Source organism: Oncorhynchus mykiss, chromosome 10, assembly GCF_013265735.2.
Source record: "Oncorhynchus mykiss isolate Arlee chromosome 10, USDA_OmykA_1.1, whole genome shotgun sequence".
NCBI lineage: Eukaryota > Metazoa > Chordata > Actinopteri > Salmoniformes > Salmonidae > Oncorhynchus > Oncorhynchus mykiss.
In genome coordinates, this window is record NC_048574.1 from 67,236,544 (window position 1) to 67,252,786 (window position 16,243).

At 43.4% G+C, this 16,243-nt stretch overlaps 2 protein-coding genes across 10 annotated transcripts in view; one reads left to right on the forward strand and one right to left on the reverse strand.

The window, feature by feature from the left end:
* The window catches only part of LOC110533189 (lipopolysaccharide-responsive and beige-like anchor protein), a 388,104-nt gene extending 378,087 nt beyond the window's left edge, over window positions 1-10,017 (forward strand). For all 5 annotated transcript variants that reach the window (XM_036933632.1, XM_036933634.1, XM_036933635.1 and 2 more), the window contains 3 exons: window positions 272-468; window positions 7,940-8,091; window positions 8,411-10,017. In XM_036933632.1, the coding sequence (XP_036789527.1) occupies window positions 272-468; window positions 7,940-8,091; window positions 8,411-8,501 (440 nt within the window). In that variant the 3' untranslated portion in view covers window positions 8,502-10,017. The remainder of the gene's footprint in view (window positions 1-271; window positions 469-7,939; window positions 8,092-8,410) is intronic.
* Window positions 10,018-10,745: 728 nt separating this feature from the next.
* dclk2a (doublecortin-like kinase 2a) overlaps window positions 10,746-16,243 on the reverse strand; it is an 80,197-nt gene continuing 74,699 nt past the window's right edge. For 2 of the 5 annotated variants that reach the window (XM_036933638.1, XM_036933637.1), the window contains exon 17: window positions 10,746-13,628. In XM_036933638.1, coding sequence (XP_036789533.1) covers window positions 12,543-13,628 — 1,086 coding nt within the window. In that variant the 3' untranslated portion in view covers window positions 10,746-12,542. Of the gene's footprint in view, window positions 13,629-14,262; window positions 14,276-14,364; window positions 14,460-15,740; window positions 15,842-16,243 lie in introns of all 5 variants that reach the window. The other 3 variants (XM_036933640.1, XM_036933639.1, XR_005034205.1) reach the window with 3 other exon arrangements.

A 16,243-nucleotide genomic window follows, 5' to 3' on the forward strand; every position in this document is an offset into this window, starting at 1 on the left:
AGTATGTGTGTGTGGATCAACCGAAGCCTCTTGCTACAGACTGGGTTCAAAGTAACTTAGATCTTGGTCACACTGACAATATGAATGTCAGAACAGTGAACACTTTCATACTGAACAACCTCATACGGTCAATGTAGACACGTCTGTAAGTCGCTTTGGATTTAGAAGAAGAAGAAATGACCATGTTATAATGTCATTATGATGAAAACCCTTGAGTGAATCAGTTGAAATCAGAGCCAGATTAGTAACTTATATTTTCCTCCACTCACAGAGGGCCCGTGTCTGATCCATTCCATGAATGGGGACCTGCTGCGGACCCTGGAGGGCCCGGGGGGTTGCTCGCAGCCCCGTCTCATCCAGTCCTCTACAGAGGGCCACGCCGTAGTCTACTACGACAAGGGACACTTCTGCTTCTTCTCCATCAACGGAAAGCTGCTGGGACACATGGAGGTGGAGGAGAACATCAGGGTAAAGGAACCCACTGATATAGAGGGACAAAGTCATTTCATTAAGCTTCTAACAGTTTTAATGTTTTGTTGGAAAGCCTAGTGTACACACGTTTCCAGCTTCATCAAGCCTCTCTCTATCCTGTTCTATTCTACTGGTCTGGGGAAGTTTCTGTGCTTCATCAAGCCTCTCTCTGTCCTGTTCTATTCTACTGGTCTGGGGAAGTTTCTGTGCTTCATCAAGCCTCTCTCTGTCCTGTTCTATTCTACTGGTCTGGGGAAGTTTCTGTGCTTCATCAAGCCTCTCTCTGTCCTGTTCTATTCTACTGGTCTGGGGAAGTTTCTGTGCTTCATCAAGCCTCTCTCTGTCCTGTTCTATTCTACTGGTCTGGGGAAGTTTCTGTGCTTCGTCAAGCCAGTGGTCTGCTCTCTGATTAAAGGCCAGCTCTGTGGTCTGAGGCCTGTCTGCCTCAGGGCATACACATCTACAAACCCCTCACGCACACACACATCTACAAACACACACATCTACAAATCCCTCACGCACACACACACTTTTAGCCTAGGAAGTACCAGGTCAAAGGCTCTTTCCTTCCATTTCTCCTCCAACCTCTCCTCTCCTCCAGTCCAGACAAGTCTCTTTGATCCTGGGCTCCCGTGTCGAGTCCTATCAGGTCTTAGTGCTGGTTCAACATGGCAGGAGGGCGGACATTCTCCCAGTCCTAGCCCCATTAACAACCCTCAGGCACCACACGACACATTCCCACATTTCACATTTCCTGCCTCACGGCTACAGTGTCACAAAATGGCCCCCGCTCTTTGGCCAGTTTCCCTTTCCCCCTGTTTCCGATGGGCCTGGGAAATGTAACCCAGTCCCTCATAGGCACACCTGCTTCCCATTTGAGCCAGCTGTACTCTGCCCCTGTCACCGAGCCACAGTCATAGTCACAGCCATAGCACCAGGACTGATTACTGAGCTATATACATACATACACCCCCCCCCCCCCCCCCCATTTGTTTCCAATAAGCAGATTGAATCAGAATTCATTGGCAGAGCAAGTCTGGTATTGAGTTGGTGTTGATTGTATTGAAATCACATGCTGCTGAATAGGAAAGGTTGTTAAATGAATGACCTTAGAAGATTAGAATGAGTTTCAACTGTAGTGTTTCAGATTCTACGGAAGTTTATAATGAGTTTCTACTGTAGTGTTTCAGATTCTACTGAAGTTTATAATGAGTTTCTACTGTAGTGTTTCAGATTCTACTGAAGATTATAATGAGTTTATACTGTAGTGTTTCAGATTCTACTGAAGTTTATAATGAGTTTCTGCTGTAGTGTTTCAGATTCTACTGAAGTTTATAATGAGTTTCTACTGTAGTGTTTCAGATTCTACTGAAGATTAGAATGAGTTTCTACTGTAGTGTTTCAGATTCTACTGAAGTTTATAATGAGTTTCTACTGTAGTGTTTCAGATTCTACTGAAGATTAGAATGAGTTTCTACTGTAGTGTTTCAGATTCTACTGAAGATTAGAATGAGTTTCTACTGTAGTGTTTCAGATTCTACTGAAGTTTATAATGAGTTTCTACTGTAGTGTTTCAGATTCTACTGAAGTTTATAATGAGTTTCTACTGTAGTGTTTCAGATTCTACTGAAGATTAGAATGAGTTTCTACTGTAGTGTTTCAGATTCTACTGAAGATTATGAGTTTCTACTGTAGTGTTTCAGATTCTACTGAAGATTATAATGAGTTTCTACTGTAGTGTTTCAGATTCTACTGAAGTTTATAATGAGTTTCTACTGTAGTGTTTCAGATTCTACTGAAGGTTATAATGAGTTTCTACTGTAGTGTTTCAGATTCTACTGAAGATTAGAAGTTTATAATGAGTTTCTACTGTAGTGTTTCAGATTCTACTGAAGATTAGAAGTTTATAATGAGTTTCTACTGTAGTGTTTCAGATTCTACTGAAGATTAGAAGTTTATAATGAGTTTCTACTGTAGTGTTTCAGATTCTACTGAAGATTAGAAGTTTATAATGAGTTTTTACTGTAGTGTTTCAGATTCTACTGAAGATTATAATGAGTTTCTACTGTAGTGTTTCAGATTCTACTGAAGTTTATAATGAGTTTCTACTGTAGTGTTTCAGATTCTACTGAAGATTAGAATGAGTTTCTACTGTAGTGTTTCAGATTCTACTGAAGATTATGAGTTTCTACTGTAGTGTTTCAGATTCTACTGAAGATTATAATGAGTTTCTACTGTAGTGTTTCAGATTCTACTGAAGTTTATAATGAGTTTCTACTGTAGTGTTTCAGATTCTACTGAAGGTTATAATGAGTTTCTACTGTAGTGTTTCAGATTCTACTGAAGATTAGAAGTTTATAATGAGTTTCTACTGTAGTGTTTCAGATTCTACTGAAGATTAGAAGTTTATAATGAGTTTCTACTGTAGTGTTTCAGATTCTACTGAAGATTAGAAGTTTATAATGAGTTTCTACTGTAGTGTTTCAGATTCTACTGAAGATTAGAAGTTTATAATGAGTTTTTACTGTAGTGTTTCAGATTCTGCTGAAGATTAGGTTGGTGAGATCCAGATCAGAGTATCTTCCAAATAGCTGTTATGAAGATTAGTTTTCCGATTTTATCCACCGCTATTTTCTTACCTACAACAGTTTTGCCAATAGTGTAGCCAGCCTCCTTTTCTCATATATATAAACTGTTAGTCTTTATCTATCAGATCACAAGACTCTCTGATAGACAGTTAGTTGATCCAGCACAGTTGTAGGTTTTTCCAGGTCCCCGTAGTGTGCTCCCCAGCCCGTTCTTTTCATGTACATAAACCGCTAGCCATTCCTGGGCCGTTGTGCGTCTATCCCCTGCTGGGCGTTGTAAATTCCTGCCACGTCAGACAGAATCAGGGCAGTCTTCACATCTCAGGGTAGCTCTGTGAGAGCAGCCCCCCCCCCCCCCCCCCCCGTCTCAGTATGAGGCCTGGACGGGGTGTTTAATGCACTGCACTAGACACCAGTATCAATCTTCAGCTAGCGCTGCGTCCCACCACACAGCAGGACTCCGGGATAAATAAATGTTTGTCCTGGCCCAAGGTGTCCCCTTACAGTCTTGTCCCAGACTGTGTGTTGGTGTGTGTGTGTGTGTGTGTGTGTGTAGATTTTTGTGTGTGCGGGTGCACAAGTGCTTATGTGTGCATGCAGCGTGAATGTGACTGGGTATGTTAATAACTGGAGCCTATTTTTGTATTGGTCTTTGTTATGGATCCCCATTAGGTCCTGCCAAACAAATGAAGACTAAAATAAAACAGTACATTAACATTATTACACCACTACATATCTAAAATATGTGTGTAGAGTGAGTATTCTGGCGTGTGTGTGTCTCCTCATAGTCCACATTGTTCCATAAGGTGTATTTTTAGGTTTATGTTAAAGCTTGCATGAGTTAAAGAGTTCCATGCAGTCATGGCTCTGTGTAGTACTGTGTGTTTTCCTGAGTTCGTTTTGGACTTGGGGACTGTGAAGAGACCCCTGGTGGCATGTCTTGTCGGGTATGCATGGGTGTCTGAGCTGTGTGCTAGTCGTTTAAACAGACAGCTCAGTGCTTTCAACTTGTCAATACCTCTCACAAAGGAAAGTAGTGATGCAGTCAATCTTTCATTTACTTTGAGCCGGGAGAGATTGACATGCATGTCATTGATGTTAGCTCTCAGTGTACTTTTAAGGGCCAGACATGTGCCTATGTCCCCCACCTGTATGACTGGGCAGTAGTCCAGGTGTGACAAAACTAGTGCCTGTAGGACTTTTGTTGATAGCGATGCCAAGAAGGCAGAGCAACGCTTTATTACGGATAGATCTCTCCCCATCTTAGCTACCATTGCATCAATATCTTTGGACCATGTCAGTTTACAATCCAGGCTTACACCAAGCAATTTAGTCTCCTCAATTTGCTCAATTTCCACATTATTCATTACAAGATTTAGTTAGGGGTTTAGTGAATGATTTGTCCCAAATACAATGCTTTTTAAAATATTTAGCTTATTACTTGCCACCCATTATAAACTGACTGCAGCTCTTTGTTAAATGCTGTAGTAGCAGATGTGTAGAATGTATAGTCATCAGCATACATAGACACACAAGCTTTACTCAGAGCCAGTGCCAGGTAATTAGTAAAGATTATAACAAGTTGGGGGCCTAGACAGCTGCCCTGGGGAATGCCCAACTCCACCTGGATTATGTTGGAGAGGCTTCCATTAAAAAAACAGCCTCTTTGTTATACCGATAACTCTCGATCCATGCTATAGATGTAAAGCCACAACACAGCCGCAGATTAGATTATGATTTCAAAAACTGATGTCATTTATCCCATTTAGAATATGGCCCTAGTTGTGTTGGAGGGTAAAGAGAGTTGTAACTCTCAGCAACAACCTCTCTCCTGGCTGGTTCTCTGATAGCAGATTCATCCAGCGTAGTTGAGTTGAGGACATGCTGAATGGATTACAGTATTAGCCCCACTACTATAACTCAGACAGTGTAAGTAACCATTCTAGCAGATTGTGTTTACTGTCTTCTCTGTGTGCATGTAACTGCTAGAATGAACAGCACCATAAATTCAGCTTTTACCTTGAGCAGACGACACTGAATCCCACCTAACTCTTCACATTCCCCTTTGACCTTCACATTCCCCTTCGCTCTCCCCAAAAAGCGTTAAAAGGAGCATGTGGTTCTATAATAGTTCTCCCTGGCATCATTGCCAGGCTCTGAAGTCATCCTTCAGACACCCGAGTCACGTCGGCAATCTTGGCTCCTGTGGAGACGGCGGCCATCTTGTTTGGCCTCCCAGTCGCAGAGTGGCTGATTTTATTCTGTCCTGGATCAACCTCCTACCTGGTTCTGGCTGAGTAGTCTGCCAGGTCTCCAACCCCCCAGCAGCACACAGTGGGTGATGTACTAGGCCTAGCCATAGAAGGCTACATCAACACCACATAGTAAGTACATCAGTGCCAGAGGCTGGATGGAGTCTACATGGAGGAACAATTGAAAGAGAGTAACTGTCAAGTTAGTTCATGCTTATGAATTGAGGTCATGAATCAGAACAGTTTGTTCAGTTTGGGACTGCTGCCACTAGTTCTGTGAATATAATGGGTCATTCTTGAAATACTGAGAGCCATTTTGGCAAACAATATCAGAACTAAATTTTCCTTTGTTGAGTTAATCCTAAATGATGCTGATCTAAATGTCTGTTCTCTTAATCAATAGTGTCAGATTAACTGACAAAAATTGCTAAGGGGCTTTATATGGCAAGATAAAGGACGCAATCACACAGATATCACACAGATATCACACATCAAACAAATCTAAACAGAATGACATCCCATTTCTCCATGATCCATTATATGAGTTTTAGCGGTGGTATAAGCATCTAACACAACTTTAGATTGACTTGAGTTGGTATGACAAAAGCAGCTAAACTGATTGAATGTGAAGAGTTGGGTTAAGTTCAAAATAAGTTGTGTTCATATAAAATATACTGTCAGGTCCAACATTATTGGCACCCTAGAGAAAGATTGGCAAACAAGACTATAAAATAAATGCAAGTACTGAGCTATATTATGTGCTCATCTTAATGGGAAATTATAGTATTTTATACTAATGCAAGTACTGAGCATGTGGCTCTGTAATTGTTATCTGGCTTCTTGGCTCTGAAGTCATCCTTCAGATACCTGAGTCTTGTCTGCCATCTTGGCTCCTGTGACCATTTTGTTTGGCCTCCCAATCACAGTGGCAGATTTATTCTGTCTGGGAACAGCCTCCTACCTGTGTCTGGCTGAGTCGTCTGCCAGGTCTCCAACCCCCCAGCAGCACACAGTGGGTGATGTACTAGGCCTAGCCATAGAAGGCTACATCAACACCAGTAAGTACATCATCAGTGCCAGAGGCTGGATGGAGTAACACTGACTTCACACAGTCTACTGTCAAGTTACTAGAAGGCTACTTCAATTTCCCCCCAGTTAGAATGAGCAACTACTGTCTTTGTTCATGCTTATGAGTTGAGGTCATGTATCAGAAAAAGTTCAGAGTGTGTGTGTGTGTGTGTGAGAGAGAGGGTCAGTGCATTAGTTCAGACTACCAGGTCTTCTGATACTGCAGTTCACTGGACATCTTCCCTGTGGCTCATAAGAAGAGGCCAAAGACTGTACTGTACGTCTGTCTGTCTGTCTGTCTGTCCGTACGTACTGTATATCTGCAACCAGTGATCAACTCCATTGGGAGCAGTGAGGCTAGCTAAAGAGATTTTTCTTATAGGGTAGACATTTCCCCGTTTTGAATATGCAACGACTGTCTTAAGTGTTTTGATTGTTAAATGATCCATTATATGAGTTTTAGTGGTGGAATAAGTATCTAACTCAACTTTTGATTGACTTGAGTTGGTATCACGAAATAAGCTAAACTGATTGCCAGGAATGTGCCAATTTGTGTTAAGTTCAAAACTAAGTTTTGTTCATTTCAAATATGTAGCATTTGAAATATACTCTGCCGGCTGCCCCACATATGGCTTGGATGATGAATGTTTTTGTTTAATCTTCCATCCGGTAATTGCACTTCTCTTCTCATCTTTCTAAGCCAGCTGTGACTGAAATAGCTGCATCCCATCTAACATACAGTATGTTAATGTGAAACCGCTAATTAGGCTAACTTACACTAGTTATTACTTACATTTCCTTGTCATCTCATCAGCGTTCGTTACCTCGTGATTGATGCCTCCGACTGGCTTCAATTTCCAACTATATACTGTATGCATAAATATACCCCAACACAGAAGTTTAGTGTAGGGCCGTAGTGTATCCCCGTTTCCCTAGGGAACTCATTAAGTGTAACACAGCCCATAAGTGCACAGGAAAACCAGATGAGCAGAATAAATCTCTCTCCACTGTGCCTGTGGGGAGCCGTGCCTTGTAGCAGTTCAGGTGGATGGACTGCTGTTCTGTGCTGCTCGCCACATGAATGTTGTGAAATATCTGGTTGATACTGTGCCTCTCTCGCTTGGTGCAGGAAGTGCTCACAGAGACTGTGATTGAAATAGCACACCGTGAGGTAGGTGGTGAAGTCACTGGTGTCCTAGACTCGGTCACTAAATCGAACCACACCACAAAGCCTATACTGATAAAGCTTTGGTTGATTGTTATTAAGGAGTTGTTGTAGACACCTCTCTATTGGACAAATAGCAGACGTCAATATGGCGACAGGATTCCTCACTGGCCAATAAGCCCACGTTCATTATGCTTTATGATAGTGGTCAGCTCTGGTGTGGTGTGAGGGAGTTACACATCCCATCCAAATCTCTGCATGTATTAGCGCCCTCCAGTGGTAGGTGCAATAGGTTGCAGGTCATGACGTCCACAGGAGGGCGCTAATGTTCCCTATTGTCTTGTACATAACGTCTCCTGTCAGTCAAAGTGGTGCTGTTTCTCCTCTCCCGTCAGGCCATGCTGCTGAGTCGGGACGGACAGTACCTGTTGACGGGGGGAGACGGGGGAGTTCTGTCTGTCTGGCAGGTTCACAACCTCAAACAGATGTTCACCTACCCTGGCTGTGACGCAGGCATCCGCTCCATGGCCATGTCCAACGACCAAAGGTAACATACACACCTGGACTCTGACGCTGTAATCTTCACTCACATAGGTGTTGTGTGGTATGAAGTTTTAGCACATAGGAAGAAATAATGAAAATACGGACTAATGATTAATACCATCTTCAGATGTGTGGGCTTGTAGTAACTAACATCAGATGGGAAATAAAAAACCTTCCCAATCTAGAATACCCAGATGAAGACCTTGGTGTTATTCACAGTATAATGACAGACCTACTTTACGGCCTTAGTAAAAGTACATCATGTTCTGTCTACATGTATGAGCCTTAACTCAACACTCCCTCTCGGCGCTGTCCTCTCCTAGGTGCATCATAACCGGCATGGCGTCTGGTAGTATAGTCCTGTTCTACAACGACTTCAACAGGTGGCATCACGAGTACCAGACCAGATACTGAGGCAGGACCACACAACAACAATCCCTGAGAATCTGGTTAACGTGGGACCTACCTACTGCAATCCTGTCGTTCGATGTACTAAGGCACTACTCAATACATATTGATATCCTGAATGTATCTCAAGAGAAGAAAAACTGTCTGATTCTGTCGAAAGAAGCAAACTATTTTTTAAAAAAGGGCATTGCTATATTTTGTAGGGCATATCGATAATTTCATATAATATCTTAGGGTGGGGTTATATACCTATGGTTACAAATCTATTTTTAGCTTGTTAAGAGTCTATTTTCATCTCGAGCAGAGGAAAATAAGGGTTCAAAGTGGAAGTAGGTAGAAAAGTATATTTGCATCTATTGTCTTAAGAATCCATATATTTGTGTGCGTTAGGGGTGAGTGATTATTTCCAATAGGTGTGAAACGTGGAGATATAATCATTATTTTGGTCATTAATATCCTTTTTTGTCATGCTCTTTTTGCTACTGTGTGGAAATACAGGGAAATAAAATATAAGTTTGTGTGGCGATCGAGCAGGAAGTCCTTTATGTGTTCATGACTTGAGAGGGAATATATTCTATTTAAATGTTTGTACCACACCTCTGTGTAAACGGACAGATCTTGCCTTCCTGTGCATGAGTTATTCCTCTGCTGTCCTGATGGTGGCCGTACACTGCACAAAGACTTGTCACCAGTTGTCATATGTGTATCAGACAGTCATCATAGTAACAAGATGACTGCCGGTGTGATTAGTTTGTATCCGAGTGTTGTCATGACGATCATTAGCTTTATGTATGTACTGTAACCATACTGATGAATAATATGTCTGTCAGTAGAAACAAATGTCATGGGCTGCGTCCTAATTTTGTAAAATGGCGTACTTTCCTCATCACCTATCAGAACTTTACATGAAGGAGACGGGACGAGGAAAGGAAGCCGTTCCAAATGGCCGACGTAGCCATGATGTGCTTCTTTGTATAACTTCTTGTTAGCTTTTCCTCCTCTACTGAGGCATTTGCAGTACTTAAGCATATACTGTATCATATTAGCGATCGACACAGTGCCCAAACCATGCTAGGATCAATCAAAGTATCTCATCTTGGCAAAGAGAGGTGCAGCGAAATGAGGGACTTGTCAGTCTGTCTGTGTGTCACGGTGAATATTCACAGGTTAAACCAGACCACAGACAGCCCCGGTCCTGGACAGCCAAAAGGTGTGCACTTTTTGGTTCAAGCCCAGCTTTAAAATACCCGATTCTACCTAATTATGGGTCTTCAGGTCAAAACTGAATTGAATCAGGTGTTTTGGTGCAGGGTTGGAACACCCGATGTGGTTCCTCCAATACAACGGTTACTCATAAGGAGAAACATTCCGTGTTGATCTACGCTTGGTGTGGTTACCATTACAATGAAATGGTTACTACTGTATTTTCTATGTATCGCTCAATATTTTGGCAATCAATTTGGAATGAGTGTTTTTGACGCGTGATGAGTTCTGACAAATAAAATTGAATTTTTTAACTTGATGTCTTGTCTTCAATTGAACTGTTATTTGAACTCACTTTTTCTGAAATTCGACGGGAATGTAGCCAGGGGTGGGGTTGCACTAACCACATCGTTCACAGAAGCTTCTTCCTGGCCGCAGTCAAGGCCTAGGTAGGTAGGTTTAAACCCATATTAGCATGGGCAGCGCCATTGAGGCTGTCAGACACAAAGATGAGTGCTATATCTCTATGGTTTTGGCTTAGGTTTATTCATATTGCAAAACTAGAAGTATATAAAGACTGTTTAGATGGAATATCATCAATATATTGTGCAAACTTCCCTTTAAGAGATGACGGAGTCTTCACCAGGACCTGCTTGCTGCTCTCCATGTGGCAAACCCCCAACACAGTGCAGGTGCTGCCATCACTGACTTGCAGAGCAGGGGGTTATGGGAGTCTGTTGGTCCCTAGCTTGTTTCCCCATAGGCTCAATGTTAGAGCTAGATCTGGTAACTGTTTCTATCCTGGTGATTGGCTCAGTAGATCTGATTCATCAGGATAGGTCTGGAGCAAAACACGTCATCAAATAGTTGTTTTCATTGGCTAATGGTTGGAATTAGGCCATGTTGTTGCTTCAGATATTGTCCACAGGATGGCGCTGATGGTCACTTTACCTCATTGTGAGTGGCTTATAATATCTGATTTCTACCTTTATCAACATAGGCGTTTTCACACAATCAAAAACAGTGCCAAAGAAATACTTTAAAACATTGATTTGAATACTTTTTATTGCGTTTGAAGTTCTCCGATGTGCTGCTAATACATAATGATAAAGGGAGTCACAGTGGCAAAATGCACAAACTAAAACTGTTGGCCAAAGCTGACAGGAGTGTTTTTCCTGCTTGAAATGTAATTTTCATACACGTATCCAGACAAACTTGACAGGAGTGTTTTTCCTGTTTGAAATGTAATTTCCATACACGTATCCAGACTAAAACTGCAATAAAACAAGCATTATGATGATGACAGTGTAGTTTGACTAAACATTACACAACAGAACAGCTACTATACGTACAATAGTACCAGCTTGACGTGTGTGTGTGTGAGACCTGTTTTGTGGGGAGGCAGAGGGAGGAACATGGCATGCAACTAAAGCCCCTTGGAGTAGTGCTGTGCATCGGAGCCATTATCAATATCCGAAAGGTTAAACTAACCAACTGCATGCAGTAGGCTAGGTAAAGAGATGCAGGCCGCATCCCAAATGGTACCCTATTCCCCAACCCTATGGGCCCTGCTCAAAAGTAGTGCACTATATAGGGAATAGGGTGCGATTTGGGACTTAAACATGGACTTTAAAACAAGTGCATTACCATTACAGACAAAGACAACAGCAAAGTGGAACAGCCTCACGTTATTATCCGGTAAATCTGGACTGATAAATGAGTATATGAGGGGATAGAGCTCCCAGTGTTTCCTGTCAGCTGGTTTCAGAAAAGGAATCTAACTACTGGGTCAGGTTCATTAGGGCACACGATGAAAAATGTTTCGCAACGGAGGGCAAATGTTTCTTACAGGACATGTCCAGGAAGACCCTTCCTGTTTGTCTGTTTTCTTCAATTTTGTGCCTGATGAACATTTACATTGTAGTCATTTAGCAGACGCTCTTATCCAGAGCGACTTACAGGAGCATTTAGGGTTAAGTGACTCGCTCAAGGGCACATCTACAGATTAGTCGGCTCGGGGATTCGAACCAGTGACCTTTCGGTTACTGGCCAAAAACTCTCAAAACGCTAGGCTACCTGCCGCCCTGAACACACCCCTGATCTGGCAGCTATTTTCACAGGCACACCTCTCCTCATTGACACGTTCATCTTCTACTCTGTTGCGTCTCTCTTTTGGTGTTCAGCAGTTAAACACTACAGGCTCCATAGCGGACCAATGATAAACAGGCTTTACAGACAAGAGAAGAAAACAAAACTCAAACCTTCAACTTTCATTCTGGTGCCTCGTGTCTGTCATACAATACTATATACATCTACAGTAGCAGTTTATCTTACAACAGACAACAAGCACGCCAAATAATACACTTCTACCCATAATCAACATGTGTGTTTCTACCAACCAACCACAGACAATAAATAAAACATGATCAGAAGTCATTCCAGAAAACCCCATCTGAAACCACACACACTAACTAGCCAGGCCTCGCTCTATTTTCTCCATATATATAAATACACACATACCGTATATACAAAATCAACCAAAATGTACAAAACACCTCAACTTCCCTCTTGGAGCGTGGATATGATGGGTTCTCTACAGAGATTGTACTGTAGGTTGTAGGAGCCATTTTGCTTTTTTTTGCCATTTGTTGCTTGGGAGCCTAGGAACGATACAGCAGTGGACATCAGCTGTTATACTGTTACTGGGGATGGAGGTTCTATCTGTATCTAGCCCCCTACATGCGAATCATAGGTCTGGGGATACGGCGTGTGGAGGTAAGGGGGCTGGAAAGGTACAAATTAGACCATGGTCCAGCAGCCAGTCTTCTCATCCATCATTCTTTCTCACAGCTCTCTGGCAGTAGCAGCAGCTTCAACGTCAAGGCCCACCAGGGGTGATGGAGGGGTGGGAGAGGAGGGAGAGGAGCAGGTCAGGGGTGAGGGAGGGCTGGGAAAGGCAGAGGGAGCGGGGCAGGTAAAAAGAGAGGGAGGAGAGGAGGGAGAGAGAGGGGCAGGAGGAGAGGGGGAGGCTTTGCGTTTGGAAGGTGATGAGGCAGAGGGGCAAGTAACTGGCATATGAGAGGCCCCAGGGAAGGCACAAACATGGAGCTTGGTTGGAGAGGAAAGAGAAGGGGACATTTGGAGTTTGGTAGGTGAAGAGGGAGAGGAAGGAGAGGGAGAGATAACAGGTTTGGTAGGTGAAGAGGGAGAGGAAGGAAAGGGAGCGATAACAGGTATGGTAGGTGAAGAGGGAGAGGAAGGAGAGGGCACGATAACAGGTTTGGTAGGTGAAGAGGGAGCGATAACAGGTTTGGTAGGTGAAGATGGGGAGGAAGGAGAGGGCGCGATAACAGGTTTGGTAGGTGAAGAGGGAGCAATAACAGGTTTGGTAGTTGAAGAGGGAGAGATATCAGGTTTGGTAGTTGAAGAGGGAGAGATATCAGGTTTGGTAGGTGAAGAGGGAGCGATAACAGGTTTGGTAGTTGAAGAGGGAGATATATCAGGTTTGGTAGGTGAGGAAGGAGAGGGAGAGATAACAGGTTTAGTAGGAGAGGAAGGAGAGGGAGAGTTGTTGGGCCTGGTAGGGGAGGTAGGATAGATAGAGACGTTAGGCTTGGTAGGAGAGGAAGGAGAGACAGGGACAGAGGGAGAGGTAACGGGTCTGGTAGGTGTTGAAGGAGAGATGGGAGGGGATACAGGGACAGGCACATCAGTCTGAGGACTCTTGGGTTCCTCCTCTGGGAGGGCAGGCTTGGTGGGTGATGCCAGCTTGGTGTTGGGTGAGACTGGTGTTGGGTGTTGGTGTTTGGTGTTGGGTGTGGCTTGCTTGACTGGCATGGCTGCAGGAGGGACTACTTTCTTCCCAGGTGGTGCTGTGGGCCTCTGGCTGCGACGAGTCAGCTGGATCCTCTTCTTATCTAGAGCTGTGTTCTGGAAGAGGTCAGGGGTGAGGGGTCAGGGGTGAGGGAAAGAAAGTAAGACCGACACTCACCTTCGTTACAATACAACAGAACCAAACAGGTAGAGAGAGACAGAAATAAAAAACAGTGGGTCAATATATAATGGGAAGAGAAAACTGCCCCAAGATGACGTTCAACCGCACTGATCTCTGACAGTAAGATCCATGGAGTAACATTTCTATATAATATTAAACACAGTATATAAAAAACACATACACATATATATATATAGATAGACAGAAACATCCATAGAGGGGATGATTTTACAGTGACAGACCCTTCACAGTAGTAGACAGACCCTTCACAGTAGACTGACTCAACAAGACAGCAAATCATATCATCAATGCTCAACATGCAGTGTAAGGGAAAATGAGAAATTGTGCTGGAGAGATTTTGCCTCATCACAACCCAAACCAACTAGACACTGAAGATCACATCTGGAATTACAGATCATTTGGATTGCTATAATAATAACAGTAATAACAGTAATGACTACGTAACAATCAGAAGGCATCCAGATTTCCCATGTTCCCTTAGCTGAGTGAGTCTTCATGGTGTCAGTGAAGAAGCAGTGAAGAAGCGTAGCCTTCAGTGTTAGTACATACCATTGCCTTGGAGCTAATTCAGAGGGTGGCAATGTGGGCATGTTGTGGAGGGGTGGAGGGGGCGGGGAGGAAGCAGAGGGGACAGAGACTAGTCTTACTCACAGCTCAACAACATTAGAGGAGACACAGAAAGCAGGCCTGTTTGATTCCTGCTCTGGTGTACCACAGCACTGCTGCTTTTCCTCTGTCCCTGGTAGCTAAGTGATCAGTTCATGCCATTGGTTAGCCAGAGTACACTACTCACCTGGTTTCCAAGGTCGAAATAAAAAGAAGCAGTGGTGTCCCACTGGGCACAGACACCAATTCAACGTTTATTACACGTTGGTTCAATAGAATTTCATTGATATGACGTGGAAACAACGTTGATTCAACCAGTTGTGTGGCTCTCCAGGCTTGGAATTGATTAGCCTAAAGTCTGCTATGACAATCATCTCTCAGGATGCTGGTAAGCTCAATGACATGATTTTAGAAATCTTAACTTCTGGGGGAGTACTGTTCAATGTTAAATCCAAGGCAATATAAGCAATTTTCATCTGTCTCTCTCATCCAGTGCAGTAGTGCAGTTTAAATACTTGACCACAAGGTGGTGGTAGAGCTCAACTGAACAATTATCAGGAGATGAACTGTAATGTATCCAAAGGGCCAGGACAGCAGGTTGAAATGTTTTGTCATGAATCTGGTTCTGGGGGCAGCTCTGTCGAGTGGTCACTAGCTGGCACAACCACAAAGTAATATAATCTCCACACTGCTAACCTTAATTCCTAACCCTATCCTTAAATTAAGACCAAAAAGCTAATTTTTGTTTTGCAGCTGGCCCATCTAGCAGAAATTGCTCAGTTCTGCCTCCAGGGCAAGATTCATGACAATAAATGTCAACCTGCCATAGACATGGCCAATGCATGTAGGAGTAGGATCATGGCTTTACATAGCCATCAAATATATTGTAAAATTGCCATGGACATTTAATGTCCCCAGATTATTGTAGGGGCATTAACTATAAGAGCACTACTTTAGATGAGTGACAGAGACGGGGGCAAATAAAAAATTAGTTCAGCAGAAGCAATGAGGGCTTCTCTTAGGCCTAGTTAGTTAGCATGCCAAATAACCACCCAGCCAGCCAAAAACAACACAGAATACAATAACATGTACAAATCTAACTCAGACAACAACTCTCAACACAGCAGTGACATCACTGTCAACAAAGTCAGTCCACACAGAGACGAGTTGATTGATGAAGATGGTTATGAGTGAGATAAAAGTGGAGGATGAGTGTGAGAGAGAGAGAGAAAATAAAAGAAGCCCCATTGGAGGAGAGAGGAGCTTAGGCAAATTACACGAGGGGGCAGAGCAGCCATGCAAACTGATTCAAGGCCACTGCAGAGATTTACTGAGTTATTCTGCCCAGATCAATCTGTTATAGAGAGGCATTATTGGAGCTGGCAGAGGGGGAGAGAGTGGAGGACGGGGGAGATCGGTACCCTGCACTCAGCTCCAAAGCTTCCCCTGTGGTCCTGGGATGAGTTGGGAGGAGGGGGTGGGATGAGCAGGAGGGGCGCGGGGATCTCCTTTACACCTCAAACTGTCAAAGGAGATTTACAACAAAATGAGATTTAACCCCGAGTCAGGGGCAGTCCCAAATTAACCCTTTCGCACCCCTTAGCCCATGTTAATCCCTTTCTACTGCTGCAGTGGGTATACTGGACCCAGGTGGAAGCAGACAGCATGTGTGCATCTCAATAGTCTAGAGAGGTTTCCTCTCATTGTCTCCTTCAGGACCAGGGAAGGAGATGAGGGGGATCTAATTGAGATGCATCCATTGACAGACCTATGCTATATTGGTCGTGTATTCGCAGGCCAGCTTCAGCTCAATAGACCCCAAAGTGGACCAGAGAGGGGAGGTGATGTGACCAGAAGTGTGCGGCAGATCGAGAGGAAGTTCACCACCCACAACAGGAAGTTACATAACTGTGCCAGGAGGTGC